Genomic DNA, 12,622 nt, shown 5'->3' on the forward strand with positions numbered 1-12,622 from the left:
TGTGTTTGGTGGGTTTTTTTTGTTAGTTTTGTTGGTTTTGGGGGTTTGTTTTAAGAGAACTATTCCCTTATTTAACATTATTTTAAAACATTAAAATATTTCACGAATGATAATGGAACCATTAATGAAGTAAAGGAATGGGCATGTAATATGAAAGATTAAATGACATTTTTCTATTATATTTACTCAGTGGTATACAGCATTTTACAAACCTGATCTTGGATAAAACAGCAGCATGTATTTCTTTGTCTGGAAAACAGAGATAAATATCTTGGCTACTATCAGTATTTAAGGAAACAGAATCTGACATTTGAGAAGGAGAGGAGCAGTTGCTGTTATTTTGATTGCTATTGTGGGTAGCTTCATCTGATAAGGAATCAGCATCTTTTGAATCATCTGAAATAAAAAATTGCCAATTTAGTTAAATTGCTATTGATATATGTAATGTGTGTATGTTACAGTCTTTAAAAATTGTATTTTGTTCTTCAGTAATACTTATTAATGGAAACTAACATAATAAGCTAACACCTTTGCAAACTTTGTATAAACTTACAAAAGACTGTTGGCAATACTAGACATTCCTATTTTTAAAATATTTGTCTCAGTGTAAACAGCCCTCACCTGGTTAACGAAATTTAACTTGTTGCTTTATTCCAAGTTTCCTTGGCATAAGCTAGTGCACTACATTATGTAATATTTCCCAAAAATATCTATCAAATCATATTCCTGTTTTTGCAATGATTCCAAAGTTTTGAATTACATTAGTTTATTGCCCCTTATGAATAAGTAGCACATTGCTTCACATACAGGATTTTGAAAGTGTACACAGTTCCTGCTTTTGAACATTCTGTCATTGTTAAATAGCTATTTATTAGACCAAACAGTCTGGAAAGACCTAGATCACAGGATGAGCTCTATATAGTTTTATAAACGTAAAAAAAAAACAGGAAATAAAAGTGTTCTTCTGCAGAGCTGGAACCAACGCATTCCCATGCTTTGTAGATCACTTAGGATAATATTTTCAGAGTCATTTACACCTATGCACATTGATTATTGCATAACACATGCATACTTACAGCCTACATCCATATAAAAATCATTTATCTGTGGGACTTCAAATCAGCCACGATTTTGATGTGGGCAAACATAAGCATTCAAATACATTTAAATTTTTACTTCAAGACACAGTTACAGGTGCCAAAAGCATAATTTTTCTGAAAGTAATTTCTATCTCCAGAGACAAGAAAGAAGTTTTGACTTAGTACTTTAGCCAGGCATAAAAACCCATACACAGTACTGATAAATATCAGTCTTTTCACCTGCATCCGATCCTCAGCAGACTCTTCTTGCTACCTCTGTGCGGTTTTCCTTCATCCTCACTAAATCTTACCTTTTTAAATGTAATGGCCAGAAAAGCCTTTTGTCCTGGCAAATACTGGACTATGATATCATATGAAGCAAAATACAATCTGCTCTTCAACTGTCAAATTTTGTTTTCTCTGAATCCGAGGTCATTTCTTATTCTTAAGGAAATTGTTACTCAGACAAATTATCTTTCAGAGAATATAAAAATTAGTTAACAAAAACAATGTTCTGAAGTGTCTTGTGAGAGGAAAGAAACAAAAAATAAGAGTAAAGTGACTCTGGAGAAGGAGTTGCCACAAGAAAAGTTTATTCTTAAACCTTAGGAAGAGTGCACAACTTCTCTGAGAAATTTAAACAAGTGATATTGCTGCCAAAAGCAGCAATAGTCCACAAAATCAGGGGATGCGGTGGGAGAATATGGAATATTTCCAAGGTAAATACCACTTTCTGCAATCCTTTTCTTAAACATATCAAGAGCATGTCCAAGAAAATGGTTCCCCAAAACACAAACATCTCACTTTCCCCTCTGCTTTTAAACTAATGACAAGAATCAAGAAAATTAGGATGTGAACACAGCTTTCTCTACCACACACTCAAGTATAAGACAATGAAGAATTTTTTTCTGCTTTCATTACTTAACTAGAGAATTAATCATCTATCTTAAACCACAAAAATCTACTTTTACATAATTCAATTGGAAAAAATTAGCCATTTTGAGTCATGAAATTATCAGAATCGCACACCACTTCTATTGTTTTTTTTATGGTATCTAACCTTTTTTGTTATTGCCAAGAGCTACCACTTTTGGTTGATTTATGGAGGTTTCTATCAGTGGTGGTTGCATTTCTGCCATTTTCATCTCTTCATCAGAGGAGAGTTCTGATTCCTGCTAAAGGAAAACCAGCTTTAGTATGCTGTGCATTTTTAAAAAGTGCTTAAAAGGTTAAGTAAATGCTATCTAAACTGTCACCCAATGAACAATAAAGGGGAAAAAGATAAACAAGCAACATAACATAGGCATAACATAGCAATTGTGTAGTGCATCTGTAGTGCAAGTCAACTGAATTTAGTAATATTTGCCACTGAATTATATTTAAGCAGCAACACAGGCAGACTTGCATTGTCACTGATGAACAGTCAAACTAGTACTAACTTAAACTGCAAGAACCTACTCAGAGTAAGCAGATGCAGCATCTGTTATGCCACTGGAGAGAACCTCCAGTTGAGTTCAAGTAAGAAAGTTATTGCTGAATCAGCAAACACTCCAGACTGACTAGCTGGGTATTGGTCTTGCAGAAAAGAGCTCAAACTGAAACAGCTATGGAGTAGCATTACCAAGACAATCTTAGGAACAGAGAGCTATGCTGTGAGAAAATACTGAACAACCTTGGCTTGCCTAGTCTAGCAAAAAAAGGAGCAAGTGTAGCTTGGGTTGATACCTTTAAGTTTACACTGGGGGTAAATTCCAAAAGGAACAGAAGTCATTTATCTTCAAGAACAACAATGGCAGAGGAATAAAGCAATGCTGAATACATTTTAGCTAGAAATCACTAGTTCCTAACTATAAAATGGAGCTCGGTGCACTTATGAAAGAGATTAACTGACAAAGGTGCTTCAAGAGCAGCCATGCAATTGATTCAGTGTGGGAGACTGGCTAGCTGAGAAGGGTTGCGTAGACATGATCCAGCTGGCTGAGCAAGAACTTGAGAAACATCGGATTCAGCCCCCGTAACTGCTGAGCTGGCAAGGACACCCTGTCCTTGACTGTAACTGTTGTACGATAACAGGGAGATTGCAGCTGCTCAGGCATGGGAAAAGAGGATGAAAGTAACTGTAAAGAAGGAACTAAGGGCGGGGTTGAAGTTTGGAGGACAGGCCAATCAGAAAGATGTATTGCAGAATATGTATTAGCTAATTATAATGAAGCATAAAAGACGGCTGTACTATTCAATAAACGAAGCTTGCTGATCACTCATATTGAGTGTCCCTGTCTTCCCTCCATCGCGACAATTCAGTATCCTACTGCCAGGCCTATATCCCTATCAATCATCTTCAAAAAACAATTGTTTTCAGTAATATTTTGAAGGGAAAAAGCCTTCTTTCCCTAAAGTAGAAACTTCTTTCTAGTAAGCATGCTTCCTCTTTCAAATGCTACAGAAATCTGTCACAGATTGCAAAAATAGTCTGTCAGTGTTCACTTTTTCTTACAAGTTTCAGAACATTTAATGTATAGAACCTACTGGAGCACCACCTTTCCCATGATACTAGCTACCTGGCCAGTTCTTTGGACTGAAGGAAGGACAAACCTGACTGAAATGTAGCAAACAATGCATGATAGTCTTCATTAAAAAAGTCCACCTATTTCTCTGCAATCACAACAAATCACCTCTTCACTGCCTTTACAACATTGTATGCTACATCCAGGGGAAAGACAACAAGCGTAATCAATGTTGAAATGAAGAAAACCCCACAAGCTTATATGCATGCAAAGTTTAGATATCTGGATTCAACTGCAACAGAGTTACCAGCAGGTTATTACTTGGAAATAAGGAATTCAGTATCCCAGATCAACTACACACTGCCACCTCATTTACTTACTGGCATACAGCCAGCTTCAAAGAATTGCTGTCACTATCGCTAGACAACTAAAATGATTTTCTGAAATTATGTATTTAAACTAAAGAAAAACGTCAAAACAAATATTTTCAGAAAGGATGTAGAAACAGGAACATGCTAGCGGGGAAAGAGCCAGCAATGGCCCCAACTGCTTGTCACAAAGCCTCTTCAGCAAAAGCATGATATACACATGCTCCACTGCTTACACAACACAGGCAAAAATAACCTGCTCATGAAATTATGAAAAAAGCATTTTACAGGTTGTGATTGGAAATTGATGAAGTGACAAGTTCCAAAATTTTGTCAAAAGTCTGAAACACATTCTAAATAAAAAAAAAAAAAATGTGGTGTTTGTCACAGAGTTCCAAAGTTAAAAATCTCTGACTCTTTATAAGGAGTAGATACAATTTCAGTCATATTCATGACAACTCACTAATAAATACAGAGGAACAAATTTTTTTAAACCCGCCAAATGAATGGGAACGATCACTTAGATATAAAAGTTTTTGATTGCTCCCATTAATCAGACATATTGACGTTTCAGTAACAATTACAATCAATTATTTACTGAACAATTGACAATTGAGCAAAAACTGGAAAATCCTAAGTACAAGTCTTTTAGCAGTTTGATGCTTAGGTCAACTTTTAATTGAATTTGCTTTATTTTGCTTTAAATGTATCCATCTTTCATTATGAACTTTTTATTAGCTATTTCAACTTTTACTTAATATAGTAATATTATATTAATATAGTAATATAGTCTGAAGGGAGGAAAACATTGCGTTACAAACCATCTGTACTTACAGCACTTATGGATGGCAATTTTCTATTGTCTATGTTGAATTTTCATCTCAGAGTAACAAATTCAATACAACACCAGCACAATTCTTTGACTGCTATGATATTCATCGCAGTGCTATACCTTGAGCATATCTTCATGGTTGACAATTGTTTTTGTGTTCTGCAAGGTTTTAACAAGTGCAGTCACCTGTGAATTTGCAGTGCTGTGCTCAGCTTCTGGTTCAGTAGGCTTCTGCACAGAGCTTCCTGCTGAATACTGCTTTCTCTCATCTGTTTTGTTCTTTATTGAAGCAATTTCTGAAGTCTATAGGATTAAGAACATTAGCAGAAAAAACATCCTGAAAGGTTTTCAGTAACATGTGATAGTCAGAGTTAACATATATTTTGGGAAACCATGGAATGGAAAATCTGAGCTTTGAAATTATAAAGTATGAAATGCACCAGGTAGAGAGAAATCTGCAGATTACTAAGGTACAGTCCCTACCCTTTGCCAATCAGTTTGGCTCTCCTCCTTATTGGGGTCAACTTGTACTATTAAATTTCCAGTTAAATAAAAAAAGGCCAAGAATATCTACAATGAGACATGCTAGCACCAAACAGTAGTCCTATCACACTACATCAACCTGTTAGCGACTCCTGTGCCAACTTACTACAATTGTTTTCCCAGCTTATCATGCAAAACCTTCAGTCGTGAGGGCAGTAGCAAGATCTCGAGGGCAGTAGCAAGTAGCAAGATTAGAGATTATACCCATTTTCATTGTGAAGTCTGGCAGATAAAGGAGGATCACAGAACGACTGTGGAGGAATGGCTGAGTGAAAAGGGGCATGACTTGATTACAATGAGCAACCCAGTCTTTGATAGGGATGAAAGCCCGGAGGAGGCTGTGAACTCTCCTTGAGAAACAGAAGTATGAAGAAGTAGCTACATGATAAGTAAGTGATAAGCGGTACTGCCTCCGGGAGATAGAGAAACATCTGCTGCGCGTGGACAAGAGGTCTGCACTAATTGTGTGAGCACTCTGGGCGCGTGAACAGAGACTGTAAGCCAATCGTATAGCTGTCGCTAGCGCGTGCTCTGCTTGTCTGTCTTTATATACTCTGTGTGAACTTGAATAAAGGGAGAACGACCATACTCATATTGAGACTCATCGTTACTCCGGGTCCGTCTCCCACTCCGACATCTGGTAGCAGAGGATGCACAGAGATCCATAGCTCAGCGGGACTGAGTTCTCCGAGTCTGCGGTAAGCAGCTAGAGGAGGGGAGTGGGAAACCACGGCTGGGAGAAGTGCTGCTCGGGCGCAAAGGCGGGAGCAGACAACGGTGCGAGGTGGCCTCTCGCCTCCCAGGCGCAGTGATGCAAGTAGAAGCTGCGGCCACTGTACTCGCTGGAATCCTCTCTAAGAGAGGGAATGAAGTACCGGCGAAACTGTTGATAAAGTTAATTAAATTAGGACAGCGATGGGGTCATTTTTCTGACACACTTATGCTGTTTTCTGTCTCAGAATGGCGGGACTTTGGAGGGACGATGTGGCAAAAAACAATCGAGGGGGATGAAAAAGAGGAGAAAGAGATAAAAGCCGTCCGTGGGTTGTGGCATACTGTGCTAGAGACTTTAAAAGCGATGAAAGCGGAGCGGGAAGTAGCCTGTGCAGCTGCTCAAATGTTAGGTCCAGGAGCGGCCGCCTTAAAACCTGAAAGTAAGCCTGGACCTATTGCGCGGTTCTTCGGGCTGCCCGCGGTAAAGGGAATGACCGGGACTGTGTGTAAAACTGTTGCTGAAATTCGAGCTAATGAGGACTCTGACCCTCCTGAGAAAAGTAAAGACTTGCCGCTGAACCCCTTGCAAAACTCGGGAAAAGCGGAAGTGACCGATGCGAAGCCAAAACAGAAAAGTAATGCAAATGCGGAAGCGTCTCCTCAGAAAACTCCAGCAGGGGAGGGGCCTGAAACGTCTACTGATCTCATCGATTTGGGAGGAGCAGCGTGTCGCCCTCCGCCCACAGCACCGCCTCCAGCAACTCCGCCTCCCTTGTATCCACCGCTACCCCCCTCCAGTGATTCGTCTGGTCCGCCAACTCCACCTCCGAACAAGAGTCGTAAACTGTCCACAGACAAACTGCTACAGACAGTTTTAAGGCGGCTCGAGGAGTTAGATTTACGTGTGGGGAGGAAGGATGATAACATGCCTCCATGGCTAGTGAATCCCTCAACACCTCCGAGAACTGCACGCTGGAGTGGCATTATTAGAGACGCTATATTAGAAGGACAGTGGGGAGCAGCCGCTAGTCTGGGCGGAACTCCACCTCTCGCGTGTCCCGTGTCCCGTTGTACATGTAAACAATACTGGCAAATGGGAACCACATGATTGGAAAATTTTACAACAAGCTCACACCACCATCTCAACTTATGGAGTAAAATCTGAGGCTACCCGACAAATTGTCAGCTGGATTTTTTCTGCTGATGTGTCCATATGATTGTCGTAACCTGATGAGACTGTTGCTTACTCCAACACAATATTTGTTGTGGGAATCCTCCTCGCAACAACGAGCCATGAATGAAGCAGCTCGAAGACAAGGGGAGGGAGACCCCCTCCGTGGAGTCACAGCAGAGATGTTCACAGGGCACGGAAAATTTAGTGACTTGGAAGTACAGTTGACGTTTCCAGCAAACCTATTACAGCGATCGGCGCAACTTGCCCTAGAGGCGTTTCTCGGCCTCCCAGGATCTACTATTCCGTCATTTGGTACCATTTCACTGAATTTCACTGAATTTCACTGAATTTTTTTTTAGAGTTGGAAGGGACCATATAGATCATCTAGTCCAACTCCCCTGCTGAAGCAGGATTGCTTAGAGAATGCTACTCAGGACTGCATCCAGGCGGGTCTTGAAAATCTCCAAAGAAGGGGACTCCACAACCTCCCTGGGCAGCCTGTTCCAGGGCTCTGGCACCCTCACCGTGAAGAAATTCTTCCTCATATTCAAGTGGAACCTCCTATGTTCCAACTTGTGCCCGTTGCCCCTTGTCCTGTCACTGGGAACCACTGAGAAGAGTCTGGCTCCCTCCTCCTTCAACCCACCCTTGAGATACTTATAGGCATTAATAAGGTCTCCCCTCAGCCTTCTCTTCTCCAGACTAAAGAGCCCCAGCTCTCTCAGCCTTTCTTCATAAGGGAGATGCTCCAATCCCTTAATCATCTTTGTTGCCCTTCGCTGGACTCTTTCCAGTAGTTCCCTATCCCTCTTGAATTGGGGAGCCCAGAACTGGATGCAGTATTCCAGTTGTGGCCTCACCAGTGCAGAGTAGAGGGGGAGAATGACTTCCCTCGACCTACTAGCCACACTCTTCCCTATGCAGCCCAGGATTCCGTTGGCCTTCCTGGCCACAAGAGCACATTGCTTGCTCATTGTCATTTTGCTGTCTACCAGGACCCCCAGATCTTTCTCTTCAGAGCTTGGCTCCAGCAGGTCCACGCCTAACCTGTATTGGTGCCTGACATTCTTCTTGCCCAGGTGTAGCACCTTACACTTTTCCCTGTTGAACCTCATGAGGTTCTTCCTTGCCCAGCTCTCCAGCCTGTCCAGGTCTCTCTGGATGGCAGCACGGCCCTCCGGGGTGTCAGCCACCCCTCCCAACTTGGTATCATCAGCAAACTTGCTGAGGAAACACTCTGTCCCCTCGTCCAGGTCACTGATGAATATGTTGAACAGGACTGGACCAAGTATTGACCCCTGGGGGACACCACTGGTTACAGGCCTCCAGCTTGAACCTGTTCCATTAATCATTACCCTTTGGGTCCTGTCACACAGCCAGTTCTCAATCCACCTCACTGTCCCCTCATCCAGCCCACACTTCCTTAGTTTTCCAATGAGGATGTTATGGGAGACTGTGTCAAAAGCCTTGCTGAAGTCAAGGTAGATGATATCTGCTGCCCTCCCCTCATCCAGCCAACCAGTTATGGCATCATAGAAAGCTATCAGATTGGTATGCAAGGATGCAAGGAACTACAGAAAAATATAGTAACTTTGTTGACAGACTGTGGGAAGCAATCATGAATCACCCTGATTTAGATGACAGCGGCAAACAACAGATGTTCAAAGTATTGGCTTTTGACGATGCCAATAAGACCACCAAGCAAATTCTAGCCAGTCTACCAAAAGGAGCAGGCGTTGAAGAAATGTTATTGAGAGTAGAAAGGGCTGAAGCTCAAAAACAAAGCACCACGGTCCATCATAGACTCCAAGATTCGACTGCAAAAAACCGAGCTCGCGACTCAATTGCGCACACTGACTGACGTCCAAACCCTGCTTGGAGACATTCAATGGGTGCGGAACTGTGTTGGCATTTCCAATACCGACATTGCACCCTTAACAGAATTATTGAGAAGCAATCATCCAGCCAACGGCGTTACTCTGACAGCGACGCAGCAAGCAGCACTACAACAAATTGCACAAAAACTGCAATCGACGTGGTCATCTCGACGCATTTTAATGTTGCCAGTGTCTCTGATAATATGTAATGGGAAAGATTCACCATATGCAGTCATTTGTCAATGGCAAAACAAAAAGGGGGAACTTGCTACTCTCTTCTCCTTCTTTGGTGATGCCACTGACAAATGCGAAGGGAAGGTAACAAAAGAGAATGTGTTCAATGTCTTAGAATGGGTGTTCTTAAGTGTACAACCAAAAACGAGCATTCAAACGCGAACTGAAGCAGTAGGTGAATTGATACGAAAAGGAAGATCACGAATCATAGAAATCAGTGGTAAAGAACCAGAGGATATTAGCATACCTGTTAACGCTGTAGATTTAGAATGGTGGCTGCGCAATGACGCTGCCATGCAAAAGGCCTTGTTAGGCTACAGTGGGAGAGTGCATTCACAACAGCCACAAGGGAAATTATGGCAAGTTCTAAAAAGAAATCAGTGGCTAGAAAGACCCAAGGTACAGAAAGACCCATTGTCAGATGGTATCACTGTATACACAGATGCGGGCAAACACTTGCGGCGTGCAGCCTGTGTTTGGCAGGAAAAAGGTCAATGGTGTCAGCATATCATAGAGGGACAACCTCGAGATTCCCTTCAAACATTGGAACTAACCGCAGTAGTTTGGGCCTTGAACAATTGGCTAAGCACTCCCTTGAATGTAGTAACAGACTCATTATATGTGGCTGGAACAGTGCCACGCCTGGAAGACGCTCTACTTAGAGAGACAGCTAATCCTAGGCTGGGGAGTTTATTTATTCGGTTGCGATCTGTACTTGACCAAAGAACAGCTGCCTGTTGCGTTATCCGTATTCGTAGTCATCAGCTAGACCTTGGACTAGGCCAGGGCAATCAACTTGCTGACAGCCTGGTTAGTCCAGTGTGTCATGTGCCTCCTATGGATAAATTTCAACAAGCTAGGCAGAGTCATGAGAATTTTCACCAAAATGCAAAAGGGCTAAAAAGACAATTTAATTTAACAGAAAATGAGGCTCGAGGCATTATCCAAGCCTGCCCGAAATGTGGGAGCCATGGCCCAGGAATAGGGTTAGGAGTGAACCCAAAAGGATTAAAGGCGTTAGAGTTGTGGCAGATGGATGTCACACATATCCCAGAGTTTGGTCACTTGAAGTATGTACATGTGACCATTGACACCTTTTCAAAAATGATCTGGGCAACCGCATTGCCCGGAGAAAAGGCACATCATGTATGTAAACGCTTGCTTGCTTTGCTGTATTAGGAGTGCCTGAATGCATTAAAACTGATAATGGGCCTGCTTATGTTAGTCAAAAGGTTAGAAAGTTTTTGCTAAGATGGGGGGGTCGATCACACGACAGGGATCCCACATTCGCCTACGGGACAAGGATTAGTGGAACGCACTCATCAAGTATTGAAGGACTATCTAGGTAAACAAAAGGGAGACAGATGCCCAGCAAAGGCTACATCGTGTGCTCTTTACGTTGAACTTTCTCTGTCTCATGGGTGATCGAGAGGAACCGCCAGTGATGATTCACCATCAAAACCTTAAGTTCAATAGTACAACAATACTCCCGCAACTCAAAGTGATGTATAAAGATCCAGTCTCTGGAATTTGGATGGGGCCTGTTCCTGTTATATTTAATGGTCGAGGTTATATGTGTGTCTCCACAGATTGCGGTCCAGTGTGGGTGCCCAGTCGAGCTGTAAAACCTGCTCTGACTCGACATGATCCGCCTGACAACCAAGATGTTCAAGATCCTGGCCCTGGGGATATTGATCCCGGCGGTAATGACCCTCCACAAGATTGAACCTAGGGAAAACATGTGGGTCACCTGGGCGAATAAGACAGGACAACAAGCCTTTTGTCTATCGCTTGCCTCTGCTACAGAGCCTTTTCGGACATGTTTGATAGGAGTGCCTGGTTTTAAGGTAGAAGACTTTAGCAAGTATAGTAAGCAGAACTGCACTAATTCCCAGAGCGTTAGTAATTGTAGTGCCACGCTCCTTAATAGCCTGAATGTTACGCTGCCTTGGGACCCTCAAGAATTAGAACTGTTAGGATCAATGAGAATTGGAAATGTCTCCCAGAACTGGCCTCAAACCTGCATATTTTTTGGAGGACCTGCCTTTACTGGCGTAAATTATTATCGAACATTTAATTGGATGGGGTGGACAAACGTCACTCCGAAAGCAAACTACTATGATTATAGATATAAAGGCGCATTTTGTGGCACAAATGACACATCAAAACAAGGACTGGGAGCCCTTGGGGTTGGAACGAAAGGGGAACAGCAAATTTGGAACAATGGCACCCCAAAAGCCTTGCCGCCAGACGTGTTTTTGATATGTGGTGACAGGGCATGGCAGGGAATACCGAAAAATGTGATAGGTGGTCCATGTTATCTTGGCAAATTAACGTTGTTGGCCCCAAATCAAAACTGGTGGAAAAATGTGACCAAGAGAGAAAACACCGCACGTACGAAACGGGCGGTCACGGGTCTCCCACCAAATTGCAATGATGAAGTTACCTTACTCAATCCCACTGAGAGAGTGTTTTTATCCCTGTTTGTACCTGGGGCAGCGGCAGGCAGAGCTTTGAAGGAGATAGGACGGTTAGCTTGTTGGGCTGAAAAACAAGCTAAAGTCACCACTGAGGTAATAGAAACTCTGTTAGGAGATCAAAATAGCTTACGCCACGCAATTTTGCAGAATAGAGCGGCAGTTGACTTTTTGCTATTAGCTCAAGGTCATGGTTGCGAGGATTTTGAAGGCATGTGCTGTATGAATTTGTCCGATCACAGCGAATCAATTCATAAACAGTTGCAGTGGTTAAAAGAGCATGCAAACAAAATTCATCAAAACCATGGGTTTTTAGATGGGTGGCTGACTAACTTGTTTGGGAATATGCCACAATGGTTAGTAGGCTTGCTTGTTGAAGGCTTGCGCATTATAATAACCTTTATGATCATAGGTCTGTGCTTATGTTTAGTGCTTAGTTGTATTAAGAGAGCTATGTTAAAAGTAGTAAACCAAGCCTGGATTGCTCAAAAACAAGAAGGGGGAATTGTGGAGGAATGGCTGAGTGAAAAAGGGCACGACTTGATTGCAATGAGCAACCCAGTCTTTGATAGGGATGAAAGCCCGGAGGAGGCTGTGAACTCTCCTTGAGAAACAGAAGTATGAAGAAGTAGCTACATGATAAGTAAGTGATAAGCGGTACTGCCTCCGGGAGACAGAGAAACATCTGCTGCGCGTGGACAAGAGGTCTGCACTAATTGTGTGAGCGCTCTAGGCACGTGAACAGAGACTGTAAGCCAATCGTATAATTGTTGCTAGCGCGTGCTCTGCTTGTCTGTCTTTATATACTCTGTGTGAACCT

The 12,622-nt window shown here is 42.3% G+C and overlaps 1 protein-coding gene across 8 annotated transcripts in view; it reads right to left on the reverse strand.

Annotated features, from left to right (window-relative positions):
• Positions 1 to 12,622, reverse strand: part of LOC141476651 (erbin-like) — a 104,083-nt gene that overhangs the window by 21,045 nt on the left and 70,416 nt on the right. For 7 of the 8 annotated variants that reach the window (XM_074165443.1, XM_074165439.1, XM_074165442.1 and 4 more), the window contains exons 16-18: positions 4,904 to 5,086; positions 2,140 to 2,254; positions 213 to 396 (exon numbers count right to left, since the gene is read on the reverse strand). In XM_074165443.1, the coding sequence (XP_074021544.1) occupies positions 213 to 396; positions 2,140 to 2,254; positions 4,904 to 5,086 (482 nt within the window). The remainder of the gene's footprint in view (positions 1 to 212; positions 397 to 2,139; positions 2,255 to 4,903; positions 5,087 to 12,622) is intronic. The other variant, XM_074165444.1, reaches the window with a different exon arrangement.

This window comes from Numenius arquata, chromosome W (genome assembly GCF_964106895.1).
Source record: "Numenius arquata chromosome W, bNumArq3.hap1.1, whole genome shotgun sequence".
NCBI lineage: Eukaryota > Metazoa > Chordata > Aves > Charadriiformes > Scolopacidae > Numenius > Numenius arquata.